The sequence below is a fragment of the Peromyscus eremicus genome, chromosome X, assembly GCF_949786415.1.
Source record: "Peromyscus eremicus chromosome X, PerEre_H2_v1, whole genome shotgun sequence".
NCBI lineage: Eukaryota > Metazoa > Chordata > Mammalia > Rodentia > Cricetidae > Peromyscus > Peromyscus eremicus.
Genome location: NC_081439.1, coordinates 40,324,410 through 40,341,406, shown reverse-complemented (window position 1 = coordinate 40,341,406; position 16,997 = coordinate 40,324,410). Strand labels below are relative to the sequence as shown.

Genomic DNA, 16,997 nt, shown 5'->3' with positions numbered 1-16,997 from the left:
CATCATCTTTCAGCATCAGTGTACCAATATTGACACATTGCTTCCTCATTTGAACAATCCTTCAAACACATGTTTTGTTATCCTTTATTAGACATTCAGGAAGAGTAAAATGATTTAAGTCAATGTTGCGAGGGTTATGTCTTTTCTTGGTGATAGTTTGTGTTAAGCTAGCCTGAAGACTGATGTGAGATAAGAAAGAAGGGTTATAATATCTTCAACAAATGCAATCACTATTTATAAAAACTATAAAAAACTTAGGACCTATATAAATAGGGAGAATATTTTTATTGATTTTCCAATTTTTATACAATGTTATGTGACTACTGGCTTAGCTGTTAGAGAGGTTCTGGGAAGTAATATAACAAAACGTACAAATTCAGATGGGTATTAACAATGGACCCTATAATTGTTTATATAATTGTTTGATAGTATTTAGATACTGTCTTCATAAAAATGTATCTTTTGGCTTTTCTATGCATCTAACTATATATATATATATATATATATATATATATATATATATATATATATATATATGTGTGTGTGTGTGTGTGTGTGTGTGTGTATAAATATAAAACTAGACACATATATATCTAGTTAGATGCATATACAATAATCAGTTGCCTCTCATCAGTAATATTTTGACTGAATGCTTCTCAAAGCATAGGTGACTGTACCCATCAGGAATTTAGTCACTGGGATTAAATGGAAACTTGTTGAAAATTTAATATTCCAGACACACCCCAAGATTCATTGAATTTCAAATTCTGAATCTTGGGCACAGCATCATATATTTTATTTGTCATTTATTACTTATTTCATCTCTGTGTATATATACATTTGGATGTCAAAAAACAATTAGTGACAAATGGTCCTCTCCTTCCACCACTGGGTCCAAGAGCTGGAACTTGGGTCCTCTAGCTTGAAAACAAGCACTTTTGCCACTAAGCCATCTTCCAGGTCATTCTGATGCCATCTCAAGAACAAATATCACTGCTTTAGTCATCAAACAAGTGTATGCTTCTATTATTTCTTTTTTATTACAAGTCTATGTTTTCCTAAGCTCCAGGATTAAAACAGGAGCAGTGATACATTAATAAAAGAAATATATTAAAAATAAATTTAAAGACTTCTTGTTACAAAGTTTAAGAATATAATCAACGATGGTCTCCAAAAGAGATTCAAAGCAGGAGGCTGTTCATCAAAAACTCCCTTTTAGTTCCTTTATGACAGAAGAAAATTTTTGTTTACTTGTAAAAAATAAAATCAGTTACCAAGCAGTAGTGTCATTTTAATGACAAGGAAAAAAGCAAACATAAAGGAGATCTCTGTTTTGTCTCTTAGTGAGTGATATGCAAAGAAGTCTACTGTTATTTGCAACAATACAAATGAAATTGCTCTTCAAATGAGCATAGTTAGAAATCTGTAGCAAGTCCCATCATTGTACACCAGACAGCAAACCAACCTCAAGAAATTCCTTGACTTGCAAGCAGAACCTCAAGAAATTGGATTTTTTTTTTGCCAATTCTCTTAGCTGTTGTTACCAGAGGCTGCTTGAGCCATTCCCTTTCAATTTTCCAGCATACTGCACCAATTGTTCAGCTAGACCAATTACTTAAACATGCCAATCAAAGTGAACAAATTGATTGGACCACTCACTTACTTTCAGGATTATTTTCACAATTTTAAAATTTGAAGCACAATAGGATTCTCCATCCATGGAAATAAAAAAAAACTATCTCACTGGGTGATATATATGGAACACAACAGCTGGCAAGAACTTTGAAAATCATAAAGGTGCTAGACTAAAACGTAATAGGTCAAAATGGAATGGGATGACATATCATCCATCCATGTTGTTCTACTACAGATAAAACATGAATAGTCATAGTTGGGGACTTGCCTTATGTATTTCTGATTAGCAGAGAAAGAATGATCTGTATTACCTTCAACACACCTACTGTTAATATAGCTAGTCTCATCATGACCTCCTCACAATCAAATTTGAAATCATCATAGACTTTAATGAGAAACCCTTAAAAGATCTACTCTGTTTACTCAGAATGCAGATTCTTATCACAGCCTTCACAACTCTGCTGTTAATGGATATTTATCCATTGCCTCAAATGTATCTCAAGTTATTTAGCCTCTGTTCTACTGCTTTTGTGTAGGCAGTTCTTTATTATTTCCTTTCCCAATTCATCATAGGATCTTTGCTAGAAGTATTTCCTGTGACAGGAATGTGCTTCCATGATTTATTTTTGAACATTGGCTTTTTCTCATGACTCGGATCTCTCACATTAAATGTACTTCCTCACAGATGTTTTACAAATCAAACTTTTGCAAAGTAGCATCTCACACCCATCAATTGTCTTATAATCAGTAATCATTCTCTGTTTTACAAAACTAGCAGGATTCTTTTTTGAAAGTCACTATAAGCACTATTTCCATGTTCCTAAAAGAACAGTAGTACAAAATGTGTAGATTTTTCAGAATCACAATTTCAATGACGTTCTAATTCTTTTTATTTTTTCTTTCTTTGTTTTATTTTACCTTCATCTCTTCAACTGCAGTCTGTAATTCATCTGGAGTTTTATATTCAAAATCTCTCTCTAGATATTCTTCTTCAGCTTGTGTCATCCACTCATGCATCTCTGATAGATCTTTCTGGAGGCTTACAGTTTTATCCAAACCTGCTTTCAAGGCTTCCTTTCTGGTGTAGACCTTTCATAAAAACCAACCAACAGACAACAACAACAACAAAAGATAAAACATACGGGTTGGCAGTGAAAATGCATTATTTTCACCATATTAATTACTTATTAGTCTATAAAAAGCAAAGAGCTTAGATAGCAAAGATAAAACAAGAAGGAACATGAGTAATGACATAAACAACCAGCTTTTACTTCCTGTCCTGTGAAAAGGGCAATTGAGATGACCTGGGTCCTCTTGGTATTGTTTGGCCCAATGCATGGCCAGTTTAGCAGAGACTGGTACTGTGGTTTTTCTCACAGCTATCCCTCACTAAAAGGAACTTGGAGGATTGATGATCAGACCAGCAGAGCTGACCAGGGTATGCAACTGAAGAAAACACTAGAAATGACCCACTAATTATTTTCTAGAAAAACAGACTAATTTAGAAATAGATCAGTCTAACACTTTAATGAAGTTTATTACATTTCGAATGCTATTTCATAATTACTCTCAATATATTCTTGTATACAAGAATAATAAAACTTCATGGCAGCCATTCATTGTGGACTATGATTACAATCCAACACTTTGGGAGGCTATCATGACATCACACTAAGTAAGTGAGTTATACATCAGCCTTTGATTAAATCCTATTTCTACACAAAAACAAGTAATCAAACAATAAGAAAACATCAACAAAAACAACAAACAAAAAAGAACAAAACCGTATGGGATTTGAATATGCTGTACAGTTATAAATACAAGCTGGAGCCATTTAATTAGCACAGTTAATAAAATAACAAGGTTGCTGTATTATAATATTCTAATTGTTTTATGTGGCAATTCTCTTTGTGAACAGAAAAAAACAAAAAATAGAAAATATGTGCAGTTAATAATTTTATTGCCACATACTCAAGTGGCCACTGTATATTTATGTATATTTTGAGTGCAATTTTAAATATTCTAGTATTTAAATTCTTATGAGTATTAAAAGTTCTCATAAACCTAAGTGCAAAACAGTGGAAAATGTATATATGGGTCATTAAAAAGAATATATGGCCATGTACAATACACTCATACACACACACACATATATATATTAGATAGATTGATAGACAGATATACATCGTATATGATGTTACATAATATGGATCACATGTGTAATGGGTGTACTTGCATGGGATGTTCAAATATGACTAATAGTTAAGTAATCAAAATTAATATATTTTCATTTATAAAATAGGGAAAGAATAAATAGTGAAGATGATCAGTTTGGGAGAGGAGGCAGAAAGAAGTTTCCATGCCTGTTGAGAATGATACACAATAGCATGCAAACTTAAGATATTATACTAGTCAAATAGGTTTAAAGTCTAATACTCTTGAATCTAAATTAATATATTTTCATTTATAAAATAGGGAAAGAATAAATAGTGAAGATGATCAGTTTGGGAGAGGAGGCAGAAAGAAGTTTCCATGCCTGTTGAGAATGATACACAATAGCATGCAAACTTAAGATATTATACTAGTCAAATAGGTTTAAAGTCTAATACTCTTGAATCTAAATTTCTATTCTTAATACTTAAGAGTAAATCAGAGTATATAGAGTTGCATATATGCTGTTCAATGCATCTTGGAAATAGCAGTGGATTAGAAATAATTCTCTGTATGCTTTAATAGGGGAATAAATAAATTATGATATAAATCTACCATTAAGCTATCTATTGAAAATTAAAAGTTGTTTTTATATATATATATATATATATATATATATATATATATATACTGTATTTGAAAATCAAGTTAAATAATGTACATAGAAATTTGAATTGTATGTCTGATGGTGTTGTTTTGTTTTATGGGTTATTTTTATTAGTGCTGGAGATTGGACGCCGGAACTCCCTGAAAGTAGACAAACCCTGGATCATTGAGCAATAGACCCATTTTATAAAGTCTAGTTTTAAAACCACATCACTTTCTGAAAGTTTAAGTTGTTCTATAATTTAGTACTCATTTATCAGAAAAACAGCAAAACTTACAACTTCTAAAACAATGACCTATATTTGAACAGCTTGTTATAAAGTACCCCCACGCTATTACGCTTAATGTAAAGTGCTTCACTTTTCCATTCAAGTGTAACTCCTTAAACGGTGTTTCTGTCCAGAACTGAACAAGTTTCTGTATTTTAAATAATGCTTTGCTTCAGAGAAATGAAATTTTCAGCATTTTTGCTACTAAATATCTGTAAAATTACAAATCCTTCATAATGAATGCAATATAATTATTACTTTTTTCTCTCTAAATCAATATACCAACCTATCTACCAAATGCAATTTTTTTTTCATTTATATATCTCATCAACAGTAAATTTGGCAATTATTCTAATAAACACATATTTTTTCACAGTGAACCCATAAAGAGTCTAAGCCAACATGATATTAAATTTTTACATAGTTACTATTCTTTCCCTGAGTCTTGTGAAGCATTTGAAGATACAGAGTATTAAAAAGACTAATACACTTTAGTAAAGATTTATAGTAAAAAAAATTATGCTACACTATACAAGTAAACTAAAGGAAAGGGGACAGAAGCAAGATTTTAAAGGACAGAAAGGTACATTCTGAGATGATGAGTGTCCTGGACGAGAAAGTCTTTCCAATCAGAATGACTGGGCTCAGTCCCTAGAAAGATAACATTGTCTTTCTTCATGTTCATAAGTAACCTAAGATTTTGTTAGTGAGCATAGCTTCTAAAATCTTTCGCAAATTTGACAATCCATGACTTTACTAGCCAGAGAGAAATTACAAAATGTTTGCGTTCTCCTATATGAAAAGGATCATATGGAAATACTTTAGTCTAGCATGGTATTTCCTCCTAAATATAACACATTGACAATACCAAATTACTTGTCATGAACTACACAATTATCAATATCAAATGATTATATTGTATTCTATTCTCATAATAGATAAAGCAGAAAGTTCTTCATGTCTTCTGTTGTGAAATTTTCAAATCTAATATTGAGTACTATTTCACCCATATCCTTTAATCTATGACCTCAGAATTAGAAATAACCTTGGTCTACTTAGATAATGATTAACTAATTTCAATTCCATCTTTTCCATTAACTAGAATTTTCATGAAGATAAGTAAAATGTCCATTTTATATTCAATTTACATCTTATAATAAAGGTTTAGTAATTACAGTCAAATAAATAGGCAAAGGAAATAAATGAATAAAATATTTTTAACTGAGCTATATCTTTATTGTGTTTTAATAATTTAATACATATCTATGGACTATGGTGATTTAAGGTATATATAAACATTAAAAAATCTCCTTTTTCTCTCCCTTAATTCCTTATTTTCTTTGCTCATAGTTCAATAATCTTTGGACTACTTTAATAAGAATTATCCTTTTTTTAAAAATAGTTAAAGTCTTGACATTGTTCATTCAGATATATTATCTCTGAAATTTCAAATAATTTTGCTTTTCTTCTTTGCTATTTTTTAGTTGTAATGTATATTCTTTATCATTTTATAATATTAAAAGTTAGATTTAGGGATTGTTAATTATCTTCAACTACTACAGGCATTCAAACTTTTATAACAAATTATCCTTTGACATAAGAGAAAACATCATGTCTTCATTCTAATGTGCAAATATTTCTATAAAGGACAGAAAATATTTCATTTCTATGTTTCCCCTGGAACAGTGAAGTGGAACCAACACATCCCACCCTTTTGAAACCTAGATTATTTGGCAATAGAAAGTGTATGTAGAATGTGATATCTCAAGAAAGAAAAGGATTTAAAAATTTTTATCATTCAATACCAGGATTGGAATATGGTTAGGCTCCCTGGCTAGCTTTTGTTAAGTAACATGTCAGTAAATTCAAAACATTAATTAATAGGGAGTTCTTAATACACATTATAGAAGATAGTAGGTCTTAAGCAAGAAAACTTGAAGAATTGAAAAGTTATAAAAATATGGTTCTATAAAATATGAAAATTTGTTTGAGTAGCATTGAGCTGCTCACTCCACTTTTTTTCTCAGTAAAATGTTTGTATTCTTTCTAGTCCTCTGTTTAGGTTCTTACTAAAACTAATACATTTCATCCAGGCCTTGTGGGAAATTTTCAGAGATATAATCCACCATTTAAGTTTTTTTTTTTTTCTTTTACTCTGGGCAACTCTTCTATCAATGAACACAAGTTAGCTGACCCAGGGATATCTCATCTGTGAGTTAACAGAACAGTTAAGCATTTGTCAATGATTGTATTAACTGCACATATTTGCTTTGACTTTCTATTATAAATTCTTTCCTTTCTCAAACTTAGCTTTTACCTTTTGGCATTATTTCTTTTCAACTTAGAAGGTTACTTAAAAATAACCAAAGACTAATTGCCTCTATAATACATAAATTAAACTTGTCTTTAACTTTCAAATTTACTAAACTGAAAAGCAATCATTGTTTTAGTTCAAAACGTCGTGTTTTGCGCGCAAACTATTTGATACACACTGCTTATAAATGTGTTTTATTTTCCACAATTTAATGCTGAAATTAGAAATAAATATCTACAAAAATGCTGTATTCATTGGCAAGCTTGGATATGAATATAGAGTTTATTTCCATACCTAGTAAATGTAAATATACATTCTATCCTCATTAAGTCAATTAATAAAATTGATGCATTTTTAGAAATTTTATTTTACTTTTCAGTATGGCAATTAGGTATTACTGAAAATATTGACTAAAAAGTAGTCATGTATGACAGAAACAGGTGAATTTGTTTGAAATAAGAGTGATTTTGACAGTCAACATAGACAGGAAGAAAGTTTTAAATGAAGATAATGATGAAGGCTGACCATCAGAAGCTACTAAATTAGCCACAGTGAACTAAACTGCTCATACCTGGCGGCACATGTGATCCCACTGTGTGTTAAGTTCTCTGAGTTCTGTTTCAAGTCTGGATGCAAACTCTTGTTCAGCTTCACTCTTTATCTTCTGCCCACCTTCATTGACACTGTTTAGACTGGGCTGTATTGTCTGAATATCACTGACTAAAAGCTAAGAAAACAACATTTTGTTTAACATGACTGAAAAAGTATCACCATAAATTTTATGATCATATATGTATCACCATATCCTACATGAATTTTGACTATTAAAGGAGTAACAAAATATAAATCTATCTACATAAAGTCCTTAAAATATTTAGTGGCTGTTTTTACCATAAATGATGCAGGGAATTATCTATATATATGATACTTTTCTCAAGATGACTTTCAAATAAATTTGCTGTTTCTTGCTAGAAAATGAGTCAAATTGATGCACTTCATATATGAATAGATTCAAAGTAATTTTGGTTTTGAAAAACAGAATACTCTAATAGTTGTTCATAATATGATGACATGATTGTTTTTTAGCTTTTACTTGAAAAGCAAGTTATTTAAAGAGAATGATTACTTTCTCTGTGTTGCAAGACAATGGTCTGATGAATAACATTTCAGAAATATATATTTTTGGGCTTAGAAGATGGGTCAGTGGACAAAGTGTTTGATATGAAAAGATGACTTAAATTCATATATACCCACACATGTAAAAACCTTGCCACAGTGATGTGTGTACTTATTCTACTGCTTGCAAAGAAAAATGTATACCCAGTGCTTGCTAGTTAGGAAAATTAGACAACTGATGAGCTACAGTTTCATTGAGAGACTGTCTTAAAAAATATCATGGAAAGCAAGAGAAGAAGACACTTGATATTAGCCTCTGGCACTCCTGCAATGTGTACAAAACACACACACACACAAACACACACACACACACACACACACACACACACACTATTATATAGTCCATTGAAATGCAATCCAATATGAATAATAACCTATGGTAAGAGCTAATAAGGACCTTAACGTTTTCTTTAAATTATATGGAATTTTGTGTTAAGATTTATTAAGTGAGGCCCAAATAATAGGAAATATTGGCGCTAGTGATATTTCGGATGCTTAAACATTTTTTCTGAGGGCCTTGAAGAATGTTTAGCAATATCCAAGACCTTTATGCACTAGGTGCTAGTACATCCAAAATGTATTCAGATATTGGGAACTGTCCCATCAGCAAGTGACTAAGCTAACTAAACAGTATTATCCATATAAAAGATATCATTTGAAAAGCATCCAATAAAAATCTTACTCTGCATTGCTTCAGCTGCTTTTTTAGAATTTCAGAATCCCCCAAGGCAGGCCATTCCTCTTTCAGGAAAACATCAACTTCAGCCATCCATTTCTTCAAGGTTTTTATGTGATTCTGGAATTAAAAAACAATTTTAAGGTATTACTAAGTGCTGATTGTTCTCAACACAGTTGATTATGATGATATGTCTGAACATAAGCTGGAAAAAAATTTCCATGTTTGAGGGATGTCTTATTGTAGCTATTCTTGAAAAGAATATATTTCTAAGACAGCATTTTATGGTCTATAGTATGAGCATTGGTGTGTGGAGTCTGTTATTGTTAAAAGTAAAAAAAAAAAATACTACCAAATGTGGTTTTATGATGTTCATCTAGAGAACATTAAATCATGTTCCCTCTTGAGAAATTTTAAGTTACAAAACAACGAATGATAATACTAATAATGTGCCCTTAGTGTACATAAAACAAACGATGAACAATAAACTCAACGTAATGGTGTCTTTATAGCGTCCTTAAACCTGAACTTGCACAAATTGTTCTCTGCAGTTGACAGTTTAAACAGTTCCTTCAGTTGAGGATTTTTAGGGAAGATTTTGTTACCTTTAAAAACAAAGTTTTTAATTTCTCCTTTGTCTGACCAGTTAGGAATAACAATAAGGCAATGATATCTTTTGTCATTTGTAAATTGAAAAGCAGCTCCCACCTTTTCTACCCTTGTACTTTTATTTACGTACTTCATTTAGTGACTTTTCAAATGGAAATCTGTGACTTGAGTACATATAATTCAACCATAATGTATAGTTATACTTTTTTCCTTTCTGAAAGTTCTATTGAGAATATATTCCTCACATAAAGTTTCCCTTTCAATATGATGAAAATATGGTTAGTAGCTACAGTTTTAAATACATTTGACTAAATCTAAGGACCTCAACCCTGTCACCTTACTGGTATCTTTCAAGGGTATTTTTCACCCTCCATGTCTCCATTATCTTCATTCAGGTCTTACCATGAACTCCTTGATGAGTTAATTATAATAGTCTAGGCTCATCTCATTCTTGCTCCACACAAATCCTTTTTCTAAATTTATACCAGTGATCTCTTCCCTTTTTATGACGATGTTTGGATGATGGAAAAATAATTATATTATCCATTTTTTAAAAAAAATCTGGTAACAGACCTTTGCAAATGTTTTTCTATTGTTGTTGTTGTGTTTAATTCCATTCTGTAAGTGAAATGACTCATGCAAGGAACGTTCATGACCATTCATGACATAGTACATTTCTGAACCACATGTCTTATTAGAAAGCATACATATTATGGATGAAATATTGAACATGTTCCAATTAAAAGAGCATTTGCTAACTTTTTCCAGGATCTCGTTTTTGCCTCTTTAATACTGAGTTCCACTAGTTCAATGTATAGTTGAGGTCATCTGTATAATGATAAGTGTTTCATTAGCTTTATTCCTTATTAAGGGAGTTCTTTCTTGCCCAGTTATACTGCTTAACACAGTTATACATATTTAATATGTTAGCAACTATGCCTATCAAAAATATCCAACAAGACAGAGGGACATTGAAGATAAGAAAAAGTTAAATATGTGAACAAAATCCTTTGTCATCTGGCAGATCATAATGTACATAACAGAATGCTAGAGGGCTTGTTTTATTAAGTGTAAATGAATAAAACACAAAAGGTCGTACAGTGAAGGAGAGCAGGATAGATAGAGATTCAGAGCTAGACATAGTCACCAGAAGATGCTAGGATAGTAGAAGATGTACTCATGAATACAAGATGGTGTGTTGCTTTAAGAAGCTAAAAATAGCAAACAAATACACTTTCTCTTAAAGCCCGGATTCATGGCAAGCCTCACCCTTACATTGACTGGGCACTCTGGATAGTGTTTTAGTTAGAAAACATAAGAATGAACAATTCACTAGCAGGACCAGAATTGAAGTAAAGATACTGTTCTAATGTATTTGAATGAAGTTATGATGCTTTTGAACTTTATATTATTATATTTTACAATTGAGAAGAGAGGCATACCTAAGAGAGACAAAACCTGTAAAATTAACTACTTTAGAATCTCAGACTCAAATGTAATTATTGGATTACTATATTCAGTCCAGGTTATTATTAGCGTAGTAGAACTACTAAAATAAACCAGGCAATGGTGGCGCCTGGACTACAGAGCGAGATCCAGAAAAGGTGCAAAGCTACACAGAGAAACCCTGTCTCAAAAAAAAAAAAAAAAAAAAAAAAAAAAAACTACTAAAATATTAAGTTAATAGAAGTCATTGTAGGGAAGGCAATGTAGCAGAAATTAAACATATACTCACAAGTCAAAAATGAAATGTGGTAGTGAAAATATATGCCTGTTATACATATAATATATGTATATGTAATATGTGTGTATATATGTATGTTGTGTGGTAAATTATATATGCAGCTTAAGGAAAATATAACTAATGGAATATGCATGTTTTAAATTATTATGTTAAAAATTTTAACTATAACTGGTGCTAGTGAAAAGAATCGATTACATTCTATAGACAATCCAAGAAGAATAACTCACTGCTGTTTTCTTAGGAAAAATAGTTATACTCATTTGTGAAAGATTTATCTTCTAATTGCATTGATGTCTTTGATGGACTGTGGGGGTCAAATATCTATTTTCCATCACATTTTACAATGCTCTGCTATGTGGAAAATAAGTATGGATATAAAAACCAAAACCTAGGCTTACCTGAATTTTTCGAAGTTTATTCATATGTTCCTCTAGCTTTTGGCAATGTTCCATCAACTGGGTGGAGAGCTTCTTCCAGCGTCCATCAACCTCTTCAAATTCTAACTGATATTTCTGGCTTATATCTGAAGGTGCTTTCTTGGATATCTCCTTCACAGTGGTGCTCAGATAGTTGAAGCCACTTTCTTGCTCTTTCAAAGAACTTTGCAAAGCCTCAAAATTAAAAAGCAAGGCGCATTTACACTAAATGATGCATAATTGATGAGTTCATCCCACATCAAGAAGAATTTAATTGAAAGCATACATAAAGATCTAAATAAAGTAGAATGTCTGATAAAATAGGCTACATATATTCTTACAAATAATGTATAATATGTTCCAAATCATATTTTATTTAGCCAGAAATTTAGTATACCCAAATTTTACTGAATGTCTACATATTAATAATTATGTTTGCCGGGCGGTGGTGGCGCACGCCTTTAATCCCAGCACTCGGGAGGCAGAGCCAGGCGGATCTCTGTGAGTTCGAGGCCAGCCTGGTCTCCAAAGCGAGTTCCAGGAAAGGCGCAAAGCTACACAGAGAAACCCTGTCTCGAAAAACCAAAAAAAAAAAAAAAAAATTATGTTTATTATATAAGTAATGCATTTTAATTCACCTATAATGAAACCTAAAAAAGCAAATCTTCAACCTTCTTAAAATTATCATTAAATTGTATTTATAGCCAGGTGGTGGTGGCGCATGCATTTAATCCCAGCACTTTGGAGGCAGAGGCAGGCAGATCTCTGTGAGTTCGAGGCCAGCCTGGTCTACAGAGTGAGTTCCAGGAAAGGCGCAAAGCTACACAGAGAAACCCTGTCTCGAAAAACCAAAAAAAAAAAAATTGTATTTATATGTGTGATAAAACTTGAATGTGCTATCAAGATAGCTGAGTACTAATATAAATTAACTTAAGTTTTATAATTATTTTCTAACTTTCCACTTATGAATTCTGTTTATATTCATCTATTTGTATCATTGAACATAATTCTAATTTTTTGTAAAGATGCAGATTTTCATAAATTATGTTAATGTGTACAATTGAATGAAAATTATGTATTAATATAAAATATTGAACAGATTTCCTCAAAAAATTAAATTCCCATAATTAAATGGGATTTTTTTTTTACTTCTGACTTGTACTATGTTCTAGGAAAGATTATGTCTCATTCTGTACTTCATCCTTTAGAATTGCATTTAAAATTTGTCATAGGATTATTCAATGTTTATTATCTCCTTGGTGACTTTCATTTGAAGATTATTCCTTGGATTTAGAAAAAAAAAATCTTTGTGTTATTTTTCTTTTCTTTGGTGTTTTTTGATTGGTTGTTCATGTATCTTACTGACACGTATGACTCTTTACCAGATATTATAAAATATTTCACCATTCTAATTTCTTGAAAAAACTTCCTTGTACGTAGTAGTTTTGGTTTTCCCTTATGACACAGGGTCCCTATACATTCCCAAAGGTACTTATGACTGCTCATCTCTAACTTGTTTTTCTGTTCTAATATCAGTTTCTAGTCATTAATCAAACATTTGTTTTGTAGTTTCTTTACTCTGTAAGTGCTTTACTTTTATAGGCTCATTTTTTTTCTGAAGTTTATTAGTTCTGTGAGTCACACATTCAAGTGAACATCAGAATTACTACACCAAATATGTAGAAAGATGAATCCTACTGCTATTTTTCTATATTATAATAGAGAAAATGGCCTACAATTAGGGATTATACATAAGAAAATATTTAAATGAAATTGCTTTCAAATTATTTTAAAAAGAACTAATATACAGCCATTCAAAAGGCACTTGAAATATCAAAAATGTAATAGTATTTTTATTAACTTATTTCTTAAAATATAGATATAATACCTTGATTTCTAACTATATTATATATATTTTCAGATTTTAGAAGAATGAATATACAACATGGCATTTTTAGAATCAAGAAAAAAATTAGTCCTTATATGTCCTCACATCACATGCATTTCTCATATTAGTATTTAAACTTTCCTGACTTAGGCTGTTATAGATACTCATTAGCAAATATTTCATCATAATCTTACAATTAAATTCTAACAAATTATATAAATTCATTGATTTTACCTATGCTTAAAGATGTCAGGATTCATAAAATACGTAATTATGACAATATAATAGGATGTAATTTTAATATTCATACTTAATATCTTAAAGTGCACACTAAACTTAAAAGGAAATTACCGCTTTATCCCACAATTATTGTAAAGGTACTACTTTTACTATAAACACAAATATCCATATATATATATACATATATATATATGGATATCCATATATATATACATATATATGTGGATATTTATGAAGTTGTTTATATATAGAAATAAGAAAAAGTCATATTATAGTCTCAAATTCTCCTGTTCATTTTTTTTCAATTACTAACCTATGATTCCTACCATAATTATCTTTATTTAAATTTAATGCAACAATCATGCAAATTTTTGACAAATAAGACATGTTCTTTGTTGCTTATGATATTCAAATGTCCGCAGACCTGTAATTTTCCGAGTCTCTGCTCCATTATTTCATATTCAGTGACACTAAGATGAGGTATTGAGAGTTTGTTTTCTGACTGCTGTATCCACGTCCGGATGGTACTCATTGTCTCCTGATAGCGCATTGGTGGTAAAGTGTCAAAAACTTTATCAAAGGGAACAAAGAAAAAGAATAATAAGTAAATAAATTTAAACCCTGGAAAGAAAAGTCTAAATCAATCAATTTAAATCCTGTCATATTTTCCTTATTTGTCAACAAATACAATTATATTAACTATTAATAATGTCTGTGCCTGAAATATAATGGATTCTGGTTGTGATAATGGAGCCACTTTCTTACCTAATATATGTCTGGTATGTTAAAAACACTTTATGAGATATGTTGAATTTTAAAATCCACCATTTTATTTTCAAATTTTTCAATTTCAAATTTTGAAATTTCAAAATTTTAAAATTCAACTCAACCAAACTCTGAGTTAATTTATTCATTTGTAAGATTTGGAGATAGAGACAGAGGCTGAGTATTTTTCCCAACGTCATATAGATTCTATTTGGAGAAAGTATATCACACATTGAAAACAACCTTTCTTTTGTGATTGTTTTTGAAAGAATAATACTATTAACCAAAAACCTTGATATTAAAAGAAAACATCACTGATTTTACTAAGATAAATCAGTTTATATATGATTAATATGCATCAGGAATAGAAATCACACTGAATAATAATAAACTAGTTACTTAGATATTATTAAAGCCATTTATAATTAATACAATTCAGACTGTAAAAGATAGCCAACTAATTTTTTACTAAGGTTCAAATCCAGTATTTCAAACAAAACCATCTAGGGTTACAACCAAAACAACAACTTAAAGGCATCTATTACTTTTATAGTGTCTCTCTATGTACACATCTGTTGGTAAGCATTTACATATGTGATCCCTATACTTATCCTGACTGCTTATTGAGAAATTAGCTAAGAATTAGAAACCGTAAAATAGTATAATAAATTGGACATGGTGATACATACCTGTAATACTGGCAATTACAAAGTGGTGGCAAGGGAAATGAGAGTACTAGGCTAGTTTCATCTACATTACAAAGTTTGAGGAAGCCTGGACTACATGAGATACTGCCTCAAAATATAATGGTGTAATGTATTTTAGGCATAATAAAACACATTAAAGCAGAATGAAGTACAATACTTTGAAATAATTAAGTGGATAGATTTCATAGCAAATCAAATGGCACAATAAAAGTAAAATGCAATGATAGGTCAGAGTTAAACATATAGAATAAAATATGAGAAAATAACAAAATGAACAGTAGGACAATCTAATATAATCTAATATAAATGCATCCAAAAATATAACATATCAAACTCCACACACTAATAGTAGGAGACTTCAACATCCCACTCTTACCAATGGACAGGTTTTCCAAACAGAAACTTAACAGAGAGATAAAGGAACTAACAGACGTTGTGACTCAAATGGACTTAATAGACATCTACAGAACATTCCACCCTAACACAAAAGAATATACTTTCTTTTCAGCACCCCATGGAACCTTCTCTAAAATCGACCACATACTCTGTCACAAAGCAAATCTCAACAGATACAAAAAAATGGAATAACCTCTTAAGATAGAGTATGATTTTTAAAAGTTCATACTGAAATACTGGAAATGGAGAACAGCATTCAATAAGTATATACTTGCTTAAGAGTTCATGCCCACATTTATTTTGAGATTTCACTTACTCTTTGCATTTCCAGTTTTTTCTTTAAACCTCAGTAATTTTGTAGTATTTTTTTGTTTTAACTATTTTAGTCTCTCTCTCTCTCTCTCTCTCTCTCTCTCTCTCTCTCTCTCTCTCTCATCCATCTATCTATCTATCTATCTATCTATCTATCTATCTATCTATCTATCTATCTATCTCTATCTCTATCTATCTCTCTGTCTCACTTTCTCTTTCCCCTGTGTGTGTGTGTGTGTATGTATGTATGTATGTATGTGTGTCTGTGTATGTAAGTCTATGCAACATCTGCCTGTGGGTACCAGAATAGGTCATCATATTCTCTGTAGCTGGAGTTATCGGCAATTGTATGCTGCCCAACATGGGCACTGGAAACTGATTTCAGGTCATCTCCAGGAATATTGTCTGCTTTTGACCACTAAGCCAATGCTCTTTACCATTAAGGTCCATGCCCAAGACTGAGTGTTCAAATTTATATAAACAATGTGTTTCTTTCACAATTAATCAGATACATTTATTTGGGTATTACATAAATATTCATAAACAAAATCAGAGGGGTCTTGTAAATGGTGATGGTGAATGGAGGCATTATAATGTAGTAAAGATCTCAGACGGCATAATAGTAGATGAGAGATTATATGTTGGATGGATCATAGGTTTCATACAGAATGATTGAATGTGAGTATATGCATTTTAGAAAACAGTTTTTGTTCCTCCTGTGGCAGTGGTTTGGAGAAAATATGTATTAGAAGCATGCTAGAAGTTTGGCAATCATTTAAATCATATCATTATAATGCACATAGATCAGGATAGAGAATTAAGTGTAAAGTGAATCAGTATAGGTGTTGGAAATCGTTTTTACTAGTAAGACACTGACAAAATTTTATGACGTAAAAAGACTGCTTCTTCTTGTTTTTATATACATTTGCTGTTGAGTGGAACAATTAGGAAATTGTATTCTTCATTTCAATAAAACTTAGATGTGGACTCAGCTGTCTATATCCTAATTTCATTAAATCACTTAAGCTTTTAG

General features: G+C 31.0%; 1 protein-coding gene across 8 annotated transcripts in view; it reads right to left on the bottom strand.

Annotated features, from left to right (window-relative positions):
* Positions 1-16,997, bottom strand: part of Dmd (dystrophin) — a 2,092,376-nt gene that overhangs the window by 1,318,232 nt on the left and 757,147 nt on the right. For all 8 annotated transcript variants that reach the window (XM_059250112.1, XM_059250109.1, XM_059250111.1 and 5 more), the window contains 5 exons: positions 14,209-14,354; positions 11,639-11,851; positions 8,894-9,007; positions 7,607-7,762; positions 2,554-2,724 (listed from right to left, as the gene is read on the bottom strand). In XM_059250112.1, the coding sequence (XP_059106095.1) occupies positions 2,554-2,724; positions 7,607-7,762; positions 8,894-9,007; positions 11,639-11,851; positions 14,209-14,354 (800 nt within the window). The remainder of the gene's footprint in view (positions 1-2,553; positions 2,725-7,606; positions 7,763-8,893; positions 9,008-11,638; positions 11,852-14,208; positions 14,355-16,997) is intronic.